We start from the raw sequence: 13,458 nt of genomic DNA on the forward strand, positions 1-13,458 counted from the left end.
AGCAAAGGTCCCAGGATGCTTCCCTGGGGAACACCTGATATCACTTCAATTTTACTCGATGATTTGCCGTCTATTACTACGAACTGTGACCATCCTGATAGGAAATCACAAATCCAGTCGCACAACTCAGACAATACCCCATAGGCCCGCAGCTTGGTTAGAAGTCGCTTGTGAGGAACGGTGTCAAAAGCTTCCCGGAAATCTAGAAATACGGAATCAACTTGAGATCCCCTGTCGATAGCGGCCTTTACTTCGTGCGAATAAAGAGCTAGCTGCATTGCACAAGAACAATGTTTTCTGAAACCATGCTGATTACGTATCAATAGATTGTTCCCTTCGAGGTGATTCATAATGTTCGAATGCAATATATGCTCCAAAACCCTACTGCAAGCCAACGTCAATGATATAGGTCTGTAGTTCGATGGATTACTCCTACTACCCTTCTTAAACACTGGTGCGACCTGCGCAATTTTCCAATCTGTAGGTACAGATCTATCGGTGAGTGAGTGGTTGTATATGATTGCTAAGTAGGGAGCTATTGTATCAGCGTAATCTGAAAGGAACCTAATCAGTATACAATCTGGACCTGACGATTTGCCTGTATCAAGCGATTTGAGTTGCTTCGCAATCCCTAAGGTATCTACTTCTAAGAAACTCATGCTAGCACCTGTTCATGATTCAAATTCTGGAATATTCCATTCCTCTTCCCTGGTGAAGGAATTTCAGAAAACTGTGTTCAATAACTCCACTTTAGCAGCACAGTCATTGGTAACAGTACCATCGGCACTGCGCAGCGAAGGTATTGACTGCGTCTTGCCGCTTGTGTACTTTACATACGACCAGAATTTCTTTAGATTTTCTACCAAATTTCGAGACAATGTTTCATTGTGGAACCTATTAAAGGCATTTCGCATTGAAGTCCGTGCCAAATTTCGTGCGTCTGTAAATTTTAGCCAATCTTTGGGATTTCGCATTCTTCTGAACTTCGCATGCTTTTTCCGTTGCCTCTGCAACAGCGTTTGGACCTGTTTTGTGTACATACACACACAAATAAATAAAAACTGCATTGGGCTAACACAACATGCAACATTTCAAAATTTTGGTTACTTTTTGAATACACCTTGTACATTTAATCTGCTCCAGTGTCTTCAAGATCACATGTAATTCTGCATTACTTACAATAAAGTTCTTAGGTACTGAATCTTGAGGACAAAGTCAGGGAAAGCCACAAAACAGGCAACAGTCCTCCTGCTTGGACCCCTCTGGGAACACAGGCAGAGAGTTGTAGTGTTCATTTAAAATATCATAAAACACTGCATTAAAAACATTTGCAGAAATGCAGTCTCTTCTGTACCTCACCAGAACTAAAATTACACTGGGCCTCTTCAGTAACCTAAGAGACAGTTGGTTCCAACATTGGGTTTGGATCAGTACTTGTCTCTAGTTCATGTTTCAAACAGATCCCAAATGGACTGATTCATCATAGATGATTTGAGCTAATTTAGTCCATAGTAGGGCAATCCATAGCTTGGTATGATGGGGAATTTGAGGAATATTAGCTATGTTAGCCACAACAGTTTTGAATCAAATATGAGGCCCAGAAACCTAAGTGAATCTGTAAAACATGAGATGGTGTGCATAATTTGCAAGTTTGAGAAATTAAAAACACATCAAGAACAATTAAAAATACATATACTTATCCAAAAAAATTTTAAACCTATCTTTGCAGCCCACTCCTCAAATCTTCTAACTGAGAGTTGCAACTAATGAGTTGCTGCAGCAGGGTTAGAACTGTCCACAAATAAGGAGCATTGCACATGGCTTCTGATTGTGGATGTTATACTATTTATGACTATGGTAAGGAGGATAACACTTAAAACACACTCTTTGGGGACAGCATACCCATAGTCATTGCTGTCAGGCAGAACTTCATCAACATGGTACCTGAAAATACATTGTGGACTAAATGAATATAGGCAGATGGTTGTGTAATCCCAACTTTTGGAGCTGCCTGTTACTGTGAACTCTAATATGATATGTATGGTAATACTTAAAGGTGAATGTGTTGAAAATATGTATTTTTCAGCTGATTATAATACATATGCTGAATGTTTACTAACTGTTGAACATGTGTAAACCTGGCAATGTACACAATAATACAAGAAATATCAATGTAAATTAAATCTGTTCTATCTCGGAAACCATTTGGAATAGGGCATATAGCCATATGAATTTTTTTGCTTCAAATTATCATTCATCTCACATTCCTGAATATTGACTATTCCTCCTAGGACACACTGTATTGTTAGTCAATTATCCACCCTTGCATTATGCACTGATTCCTGCATTTGGCTATAATTTGCTACATTTGCAACTTCCCTGTTTACAACGTCATCTACAAATAGCCTTGCGGACTTTTTGATATTTCATCAGCTAATTCATTGTGAATGACATGCTTTGTTACAATGTGGTGTCCAAACGTTCTTGAAATATATTAGTTAAAATTATTACAGCTTACCTAGATCTTATTTTGCACCATCACCTTCATGGTAGTCCCCTTCGAGTGAATATACTAACCCAACTGTTTGTATGACACGTCTGTGGACAGTCTCCCCATATCCTTCCTCAAATTTCTTAGAGCATCACACCTGAACTCTTTATTGACCATGTGAGCAGAGAGGACAGCCTCCTTATGAACATAAAATAAAAATTAAACAACATGCAGCTGTCTCTTTTCCATTTAATTAATGTATGCAACCAGTTTCAATTTTCATTATACCATCTTCAGGCAACTTGACCAATGTAAACTGGAAGGAATCCAATCTCATGTGCAGTCATAACAGCAGCCAATATTAAATAACCAGTGTCTGTAGACACTATCGCTTCATTAACCAACCGATGAGTCATCACATGTTTGTGTGGAAAGTACACAAGCATCATGGAAATGTTCAGCCAACTCCAGCAGTAGATGGTAAAAGAGATATGTTGTGCATCACACAACAGTTTACTATTTAAATCGCACGAACAAACATGGCTACATAAACTTTCCCAGCATATTTAGTGGTAATATTCTTGCCGTAATGTAATTTTAAGGTATAGATCCCCAGTGGTGAAAGTTGGCAGAAACAATGAGTTGCTGCGAAGTACGTGCCTCTGTTGGTCAAGTCAAAGACTTTTCTTTTTTTAATATCATAATTATGAATGAAACATGATTTCACATTTTACTTAAAGGATAACTCTCCTCTCTATTTATAATATTATCTTCCAACCTAATTTCAGCTGATCCCTGTAAGGAACAGCCTTAATAATAAGATGCAGGAGCAATTATAAATAATATGGCAGCTACTATTATAAACAGAGACAAGGCCTATCCTTCGTCTGTTGAGCTCCTCCATCCCCTTCTCTCTCCACATTATCACACTCACACCAATGGGAGGCTGGTGGTTTTTACACCAACAGTATTTCTTTCCACAATGTAACTAATATGTGTACAAAATTTGACTGAAATCATTCCTGCAGTTTCAATGAAATTTTTACCTGAGGCTTTGCCCATGTACACACATGTCAAATATATTTCACATGTATTTAACATATTTTACTTGTATTTGTACACATATTTCACCTGTATCTCTAGCTCTGTAGTATCATTTTCATGCTGCTCAATGTTTATGCTCTTCTGAACTATGTGCTGTACAATGACATAATGTTGCAGATACATTCCAGTGGCATATGTGACTACTGTCAGTGAAAAGTGTTGTAAATAGAGTTAGTAGCGATGAAGTAATAGATTTAAATGTCTTGCATGATGAGGCAGTTTTCATGCATCTGTGTTCATGATGTCATATGTCCTGAACTATGAGTCGTATATGTGTCATGAATACAGTTAACAGTAAAGAGCTAGTAAATTAAAATGTCACCCTTCATGCTGCTGTTTTACTGCATGAACAGTGAAAATGCTGATGATATTTTTTTTTTCCTTTATCATTCTGTTGGGGTAGTCAGTGTGAAAAAGTTTCTTAAAGGTTTGAAATTATGTGTAAGGTTTGGTGCAAGTCTCTAAGTGCTCTCATTCTCAAATACTGGATGACTAAAGTATTGGTATTTGCGTGTTATTGGTTACACTGCTTTTTCACCCCTACCCCCACTCTGTTGATAGGTAGGTGGTTCTTGCCCCCACAATGATGATTTCCAGACAGTAAGTGATATGTGTGAAAAGTTGGTTGAAATCCGTCCAGTGGTTTAGGAGGAGATGTGGAACGAACACACATACATCCACATACGCCCATTTTCACAACATGTATGAAAAAGAAACTTTCATTTGGCCGGCAAGGACATGCTACACAGCAGTTCACCATTTCTGCCAGTTTTCCACCACCGAGACACTGTACTTTCAATTTAAGTAACGGAGCAGCAGCAACAATTTCTCACATAGATGCTTTTAGTAAAATGTAAACTTCCACAGCCGAAAATGTCACACTTAATAAAATGTTCCGGGCTGTTACACCATGGTTGAATGGATTTCATCTTAAAACCTGACGTTTCATTCTCACCTGCTGAGGATATTTTCAAGGAGGATCATAGCTATGTTGAATGTCTGATTCGAACCTCACTACTGACTACAGCAAAATTCTGCTTCTGCACAGTGGCATGACATCACACATTTTGAATACGCAAGTGCAATTGGCCCTTGTTTACTGGCATCGTTCGTTGTTGCTATCATCCCGTAGTGCAAGAATGGACCACATCTTCTTCAGCACTGAAATCCAAACATCATTCAATTTAATGTCGTCCTCCTTCCTATTTGAAATTCCTGGGGCATTTTACAATATCTATGGCCTCTCTGTATAGCCTTTCATGGTATCCACTTGTAGCTGTTAGTACTTGAGTCCTATCAAAATGAATGTGATGGTCTCCTAGCTGTAAGTCATGTTACGCAACAGCTGATCTGTCAGTCTCCCCTCTTCTGCAATTGCCCTTGTGCTCTTCAAGTCTTTTTTGACAGTTCTTTTAGTAGTATCCACATCCACCTCCCGACAAATACACAGAATCCTACAAATTACAGCTTTTCCCAGTGGTTATCAAGCATTGTTGGCCAGTTTTAGGTGATCTTGTATCTTCCGTGTAGGTGTGATGTTCCAATTCTGGTCTCCAGAAGAAGAGAGTGCAGCTTTTGTGTTCCTTCACATACCTGTCTCGCTGCAGAGCAGTCAGTGTTATTCCAAAGTTTTTGAGAATTAATCTACTATACAACTCGGCCAAGGCACAGAGGATTTTCAAATGGACAGAAGAGGCTTTACTATGACAGCGAATTCAACAGATCCATTGGAACCTGGCAAGCACAGACTGTAAGTTAATGTCTCTTCATATTACTATCAGCAATAAATTGTGTAGTGGTGGCTGGGATAGAACTGACAGACCATTGCACAATACTATTAGGAAGAGTATGTTGACAATGTCTAATAGACAGATGAAGAAATTTGATTATCTGCAGCATAATAAGGCACTTCCTGCATGGTTATCAACTTATCAGGAAGTTTATCTGACTATGAGAGATCTGTGTTCGCCAAGAGTGGATATATTGCCATTAGCCTGTGAGTTGTGCCCATGGAAGTAATAATAGCCAGTGTAGAAGCAAGCATTAATAGTGTGGACCAGGTTACGGCTATCCACAGCTCGTGGTCTAGTAGCTAGCCTTTCTGCCTCTGGATCACGGGGTGCCGGGTTCGATTCCTGGCCGGGTTGGGGATTTTCTCTGCCTGGGGACTGGGTGTTTGTGTTGTCCTGATCATTTCATTATCATCATTTGTGACAGTGGCTAGATTGGCTTGAGAAAAAATTAAACTGTGTAAAAAATTAGGTCTTTGTACGGGCATTGATGACTGCACAGTTGAGTGCCTCACAAACCAAACATCAACCACATCGTCAAGGTTATGGCTGAAGAAATTCATAAAGGAGCTGTAAGAGTACTGTCTCACACAAAGCCTATAAAAGGTAATTTAACTGAGGGTGAGAGGAATGCCATAAAACACCTGAATGAGGAAGACAGTGTCATCACTCTCTCCACTGACAAGGAAAATGCAATGGTTGTTTTGAATGTGACCAACTATTATAGTAAGATTAATGACTTATTAGATCTGCAAACATATATGAAACTAAGTAAAGACCCCACTGACAATGTTCTTAGAAGTGTTATGCAGTGGATAAAGAAGCATTCAAAAACGTCTGTTCGATTCAGTTACCCTAGCACCAAGACTTTATGGATTGCCAAAGGTGCACAAAGAACATGTTCCTCTAATGCCTATAGTGAGTGCTATTGGTTCACTCACCTATTCAATTGTCAAGTTCTTGACAACATTATTATGACCGTATGTGAGCCGATCAGATTCATATTTAAAAAAGTTCGGCACATTTTATCAGTACATTAAATGGCATAGTGATACAACTGGAGGACATATTAGTTAGTTTTGATGTGGTGTCTCTGTTTACAATGGTTCCACTCAGTAAATTGTTGCAACAGCGGAATCATATTTTTCCTCCTGATGTTGCGGAACTGTTTAAATATTGTCACACAACTACATATTTCAAACGGAACGAAGAGTTCTATGAACGGAAGGATGGTGCCACTATAGGAGGCCCCTTAAGCTTGGTTATAGTGAACTTCTTTAAGGAAAAAGTTGGGTAGTAGGCTTTGGAAACTGTGAACAAGAAACCAAATATCTAGTTCTGTTATGTGGATGATACGTTTGTTTTGTGGCAGCATGGCAGGGAGGAACTGGATCGTTTTCACAAACATCTGAATGGGATCAACCTGAAGATTCAGTTTATGAAGGAGGAGGAGGCAGATGGAAGATTAAATTTTCTTGATGTACTAGTTTTCAAGAAAGAAGATGGTAACTTGGACCTCATGGTTTACTGAAAACCCACACACAAACCATTACCTGCACTGGGATTTGAACTACCACTCACAACAAAAGCGAGGCATCATAAAAATGTTGGCAGATAGAACAAAGAAAATCTGTGAACCAGAGCTGCTTGAAGCAGAATTAAAACATCTCATCAATGCATTGCTCAAGAACGGTTATTCTTTGAGCCAGGATGAGAATCAGACATTCAACAAAGTTACGATCCCTCACAAAAATGTCTTCTGCATATGGGGACACAATGCTGGGTTTTAAGGTGAAATCAATTTGACCACAGCATAATAGCCCACAACATTTTATTAATTCTGATAGATGCTTTTAATCCAATGAGGCATTAAAAACAGCTGCTGTTCATGGTAGGAATCAGTTACAGAAAGATTTAGCAAACAGCATTTGCCTTTAAAGATGGCAACCGGCTAGACTGCTAGAATATTGTGTTAAGATTATTGTATGATCCAGTTGCAGATCCAACAAGAATATTATTACAATAATATACTATGTCAGACGATTGAAGCAAAAAATTACTTACAGTCACATGTATTTCACAAACTGACCATTACATTAAATCAGACAATTCACAAATTGAACAGGAAACAGTTGCAGTACATGAAATACCCCCACCATGCACCATAAGGTGGCTTTGGAGTATTAATGTAGATGAATGAACTGCTGAAGCCTTTGGTGTTGCCAGCAGCGGCATATTTCCAAACTCTGAATCTTGATGGCAGTCAAGTCTGTTTTCACATTAGCAACTGGCTTGGATTTAGTGACTGCAACAGTTAAGACTGTACTGGAGATGGTTTTGTTAGTGTCACTGATAAAACCGTGCTGAGGAGGCAGATTTACCATCTTCATTTATGATGCATTTTGTCAAAATCTCTCTCCCTACTCTTCTTCCCTACCTCTTACATCTTCTCCTTTCACCCCACTCATCAGAGCTGATACCATTGCTCACTAGAGTTCTGATACAGAATTAGTGTCTGGTAAAAAGTTGAAAGTTTGAGAAATGTGCTAAGGCATTCAGTGCTCCTCATTTGTGGAAAAAATTGCATTCTGTTAAACATAGTTGTATGCTACTCAGTGGATTTTCTCACAGGCAAATGGTTGACTTTCCTAAGACCATATGTTAAAAGGAAGATAAAATAAAGTTCTGAATTATAGTTCTGAAAGGTATAAAATTCATTATTTTCCTGCAATTTATTGAGAAGTATAATGGAAATTCTTAAAAATAGGTCTAGAAAATTGTGGAAAACTAACTACAGCTTTGTAACATTGCACTAGAGGCCACTTATCTCTTTCATCCACATTATCAATTAAATCACACATCATTCAGCGACACAACTTTCTGTTATCCATGCATTGACCGGCCTATAAAGAGCACTCACTGGCAGACTAAGGGTAGATGACTAGAGTCAGATAAATGCATAATTGCATGTCTTAAAACACATGTGCATCTCTTTAATTTTTTCTTACCTCTTTTGAAGAAATCATTCGTATAACCCCATGAAAAAATGAAGAGTAGTCTTCCTCATGGTCATTAAATTTCATATCTGAGATTATGGTATTTAGCAATCTGATGGCTGGGGCAACATCTCTGTCATCTTTCAGTCGTTGTAGTTGCTTCAGTTCCTCTGGTGAAATTTCTAATGTAACTGAAATCTTTTTTTGGATTTCATTATTTTTACTGACACAAATGTTCACCAGTAAGTTAATAAATCTTCGCAGGAAGTTATGCTCCATTTCATTTTTTGCACATCGACAAATGTCTTCCTTTGGCAAATTTTCATCAGACTTTGTTTTACTTTCAGTTTCTGTGCTTTCTCCTTCATTTTTTTCAAGCATATTTGTAGAAACTTCCAACTCTTCATTTATTTGTAGAATTTGTTTGGTGCTCTCTACATTTCCTGGTAGTTCAGCATTTTTACTTTCTTCTGGTAATTGTTTGATAATCTCACTCTCAGATGAAGATTTTCTGTAATGAGAGAAAAGAACAAATACTAAACACACATAGTTCTTTATAAGATGACACCTTATGATTGTTACAGTAATAAAAGCCAAAAGTCCTGTATTCTGAGAAAAAAGTAAGAGGAAAATATTATTCCTATTGGGGAAATAGAGCATATTCACCAATGGAAATTAGAGGAATAAAGGCAATAACACCTGAAATTCCATTTAGAGACAAATTGTGGCATCTCTTACACGTAATAAAAGTTTTGTCACAAGTACACACACAAAAATCAAATGAACACAATATTAATTATAGAAAACTTTGTCAAAATGGTAATAAGTGGGAAAAAATTATTGTTCTATTATCGTTAAAAACAGAGCTGGGTTCTGCAGTAATATTTACAGATTAATGTGTGTCCCCAGCCTCCAGATACCAACAATTGGTTACCACATTGCTAACAAACAGGAGATGATGTAGAATCTCTTTTTTCTCCCATTACATTAAAAAAAAATTGAAATAATCCAATATGAAAACATTTTTGATGATGTAGAATTTATTGTGGCCTCTGAACACCCTGCTGTAGAATTCAGAATTTTTCTATCAGGTGACACTAATTTTTGTTTTTCTTACTCTTATTTAAATGATTGCAACTGGTAAAAGTAATTAGATGTAGCAATGGAAAAACATAAATGAATATGGTCAGCAAGAAGTTTCATAATGTGTGACCAGAGCTATCAATATGAACAGCAAGGAAAGAAAATATGTTCTGGTAATGACTATGGAAACCAATAGTGACCATACAGCCTTTTCTCCAAAGTATATGACACAGAGACAATAAAATTGAGATCTGGTGACAGTCCCAGCCAGGGCAGCTGCGTCATTTAATCCTCATGTTTACAAAACCAGTCCTGGATGATGTGAGCCATGTGAGCAGGGGCCCTGTCATCTTGGAACACAGCATCATCATTGGGGGACTAATACTGTACTGTGGAATGGACCTGAACAGCCAAAATTGTGACGTAATCCTTGGCAGTAATGCAACCTTGCAGAGTAAGCATGGGGCCCATGCAGTATCATGATATTGCTACCCAAATCATCAATGAACGCCCACCACATTTCAATCTCGGCAAAAAGAAGTCTGCATCATGGGCTTGTGACAGCATACACCAAATGTGAACTCGGCTAGAAGTTGGGGACAGTGTGTAGCAAGACTCATCTGGCCAAACGATTTTTTTCCATCGTTCCAGTGTCCAAGTTCTATGGCTTTGGCAGCATGTTTACCTATTACAAGCATTTGCATTACTAATGTGCGGTTTCAGAATTCTAGCTCGCCCTGTAATTACAGGCTTATGGAGCACCTTTTATGTAGTTTTGGTGCTGACACCTTTCATGAGTGTGAAATTCAGTTCTGCAGTGACTTTGCAGCTGCTGTCCCCTTATTTTCCATCATAATCGTCTTTAATGATCGTCTGCCATGGTCATTCAACACACATTATCATCCGCATTGTGACTTAGCAGATGATGATGTTTTTGCTGTATCTACACTTCTTATTGAGAACCCCAACATACACAGATTTACACTGGGTGATAACTGCATGCCAAATAATGACAAGGTTAGAGAAACATTAACAGAACCATTAACTGCCCAAGTACAGAGTCATATGACTGGCCTGTCTCTGGCTCAAGAACATTCACATACAGTGAAGAAAACACATGTGGATGAGGCCCTGCTGCAGCAGCCTGATATATTTATATTTATATTTGTATCTGTATTTGCTGGTCAAGGTGCTGGCTGCAGGTGCACCTGCTTCACCCAGCTGCCGCTGACACCAGATACAAATCCTGCAGTGGCAGATTGTGCAGGTGTGCTGCCATATCCCTCCCCTCTTCTGCAGAGCTGGTGAAAACAGGAGGACCACGCTGGCCAGGTCGATGCTAGCAGAAGGTCGGCATAGGCGAAGAAACCATCAGATGCATCCAGAAGACCCGACAACAATGATAACGTTGACAGCAGTGGTGCAACGCCAAATTCATGGCAACGATGTTGGCTTCCATCGGTTGATCCACATCTGAAGAGGCAGCAGCCCCACAGGGATTGGCTGTCAGCTGTCTCTGGCCTGGCGGGGTGTAAGAGCTGAAGTGGCCCCGACAATTGTGCACTGGCCATGGTGATGACCACACATGTGGAGGCTCTGTGGGCCAAATGGCAACAAGCGTTGCAGGCTGCAATAACAGGGGAAGGTCCGCCCCGTGCTCTGATGAGCAGGCGATATCTGGCCAGCCGCTTTCCAACATCAGTTAAGGGATCAGGGTGGGCAGTAGATCCATCTTGACATCAATGATGCCTGCTGGCAGGCTGTGGTGCAGGATAGAGTGGATGTAGCAGCGTAGGTGTTTTTGGCCGTGTAGGACTTACACTAGGCTGCACCTGTTCAGGGGGGTGATCCTCTAGGTGCTTAGGAACAGAGGCTACATCATATCAGTAGACGAGTTCACCAAGCACTTTGCCATTTGCATCTTAAACGCATGCACCATATGTTCCACCTCACCACTCCATTGGAGGTGAAATGGTGTGGACGTGAGGTGAGAAATACCAGTCTGGCTGCAGAAATCATGGAACAATGTCAGGGCAAACTGTGAGCTATTATCGGAGTCAACTGTCTGTGGTAACCTTCATCTGCAGAAATCTACATTAGAGCCCGCACAGTAATGTCGGTTGAGATGCAACTCATGTGCATGACTTATGGGTAATTTGACAGTGCATCCACAACTACTAAATACACGGAATGACAGAAAAGACCCGCAAAATCGATACGGGTGCAGTCTCTCGGCTGATCAGGAGTGGGTTGGAATGACAGAAAAGACCCGCAAAATCGATATGGGTGCAGTCCCTTGGCTGATCAGGAGTGGGCCATGGAGCAAAATTTCGAGGAGGGGCGGGGGTTCCCTGACGCTTGGCACACTATTTGCAGCCACGCGGAGGGGCAAGGTTCTCAACCGCTGAATGAGGGCTGGGCCAGTAGACAACATATCTTGTTAGCATTTTCATGTGGGTTATGCCACAGTGGAGAAACCACAGGACTGATGGGATGCCAGTGTGGGCTTTATCCGAATCCATACTAAGGAGGAGGGTTTCATCAACAATCGCCAGCTGATTACTGGTCAAGTCTTTGTGTGGTCCTGCAAGGAAGCCAAGAACGGGGGGGCCAAAAAGTGCCACAGGTGGTTTATGGTTGGCAATGAAATGAAATTTGTTTCCATATAGGAAGGCATGGAATTGTAGACTGTGTAGACTATCGTCTGTTCTTCCTTTTCTATTTGTGAACAATTCATTGAGATGCTATCGACACCTTTGAGGCCAGCTACCCACGCTAAATAAGATTGGCCAGAGTTCTTTTGCTGTTGGTGAACTCCAAATAGGCAACTATCACATGGGTTTGCTTATGATAAGGAAGTCACACATTTCAGAAAATGACAATGCAGATGATCTTTCAATAGACCAAGTTTTTGAAGCAAATGAAATGTTTCAGATGCAGTCCACGACAAGAAAAACGCTGAAACGCTGCAAAATGTTGCTGCTTACATCATACTTTTGTGTTCAAATCTTTTTCTTTGCTTCTTGGAATGGTGGGAAACCTGGGGGTGAGAGGTGGAGGAGGGAGGGGGGGGTTGCACGGTCAGGCACATAACAGCTAGTGGCTGGGGAGGGGGGGGGGGCGGTGGCTATTGCTCCCACTGAATTTGTAAATATAATTGATGAAAAAATCCTAACTGCTGCTGCTGTCACTCAAGTTGTTGCAACTGAACCAATGCCGGATCCGTTTTCACTTATGAAAGACATGCGTGGAATGAACTATATTGTTGCCAAACAACTGCATGCTGAATAATGACTAGATTAGGGAAACATGGACACAACTATTAACTGTCCAAGTACAGAGTGCTATCACTAACAGCAAAAACACACCAGCACAGTGATGGACTGACTCAAGAACATTTGCATACAGTGGAGAAGATGTAAGTGGACAAGGACCTGCTGGCAGCAACCCGACATGTTTGTATTTGCCGGCCAATGATACTGGCTGTGGGCAATGGTGGCACCCGGCTGCCACTAGTGTCAGATATAAACATTGCAGTGGCAGATTGTGCAGGCATGCCACAGCAGTTTTTCTAGTATCCATGCATTTGGTATTTCTTTCCTACTGTGTCTCTTCAAATACAAAAAAAACTTCATCTATCTTGGTTACAGAAGCACCCACCATACGAGGACCAACAGTTTTCCCACATTTGAATTCACTATCTCCAATATAATGCATGCACAACTACACACAACACTGTTCTGACCACAACTGACACTTGCAACATAACAGATGGGCCCTGCATTCAAATGGTTAAATAGGAAGCGAAATTGTTATTACTTTTATCTTCAATGTTAAAGCATTTAAGTCTCTTTATATGAATGTTGTCACTTGTGCAGTCAAATAACTAAAATAACAGAAGATTCATTTGGTGATTTTCTGTCATTTGAATATTTTATTTTGTTCTGAATGACTGAAAGATGATTTTGTTGTGACAAAAATGTTTGCTATCTAC

At 40.0% G+C, this 13,458-nt stretch overlaps 1 protein-coding gene across 3 annotated transcripts in view; it reads right to left on the reverse strand.

Moving 5' to 3' along the window:
* LOC124721685 overlaps positions 1-13,458 on the reverse strand; it is a 145,133-nt gene that overhangs the window by 50,075 nt on the left and 81,600 nt on the right. For all 3 annotated transcript variants that reach the window (XM_047246762.1, XM_047246763.1, XM_047246761.1), the window contains one exon: positions 8,394-8,892. In XM_047246762.1, the coding sequence (XP_047102718.1) occupies positions 8,394-8,892 (499 nt within the window). The remainder of the gene's footprint in view (positions 1-8,393; positions 8,893-13,458) is intronic.

Source organism: Schistocerca piceifrons, chromosome X (genome assembly GCF_021461385.2).
Source record: "Schistocerca piceifrons isolate TAMUIC-IGC-003096 chromosome X, iqSchPice1.1, whole genome shotgun sequence".
Lineage (NCBI taxonomy): Eukaryota > Metazoa > Arthropoda > Insecta > Orthoptera > Acrididae > Schistocerca > Schistocerca piceifrons.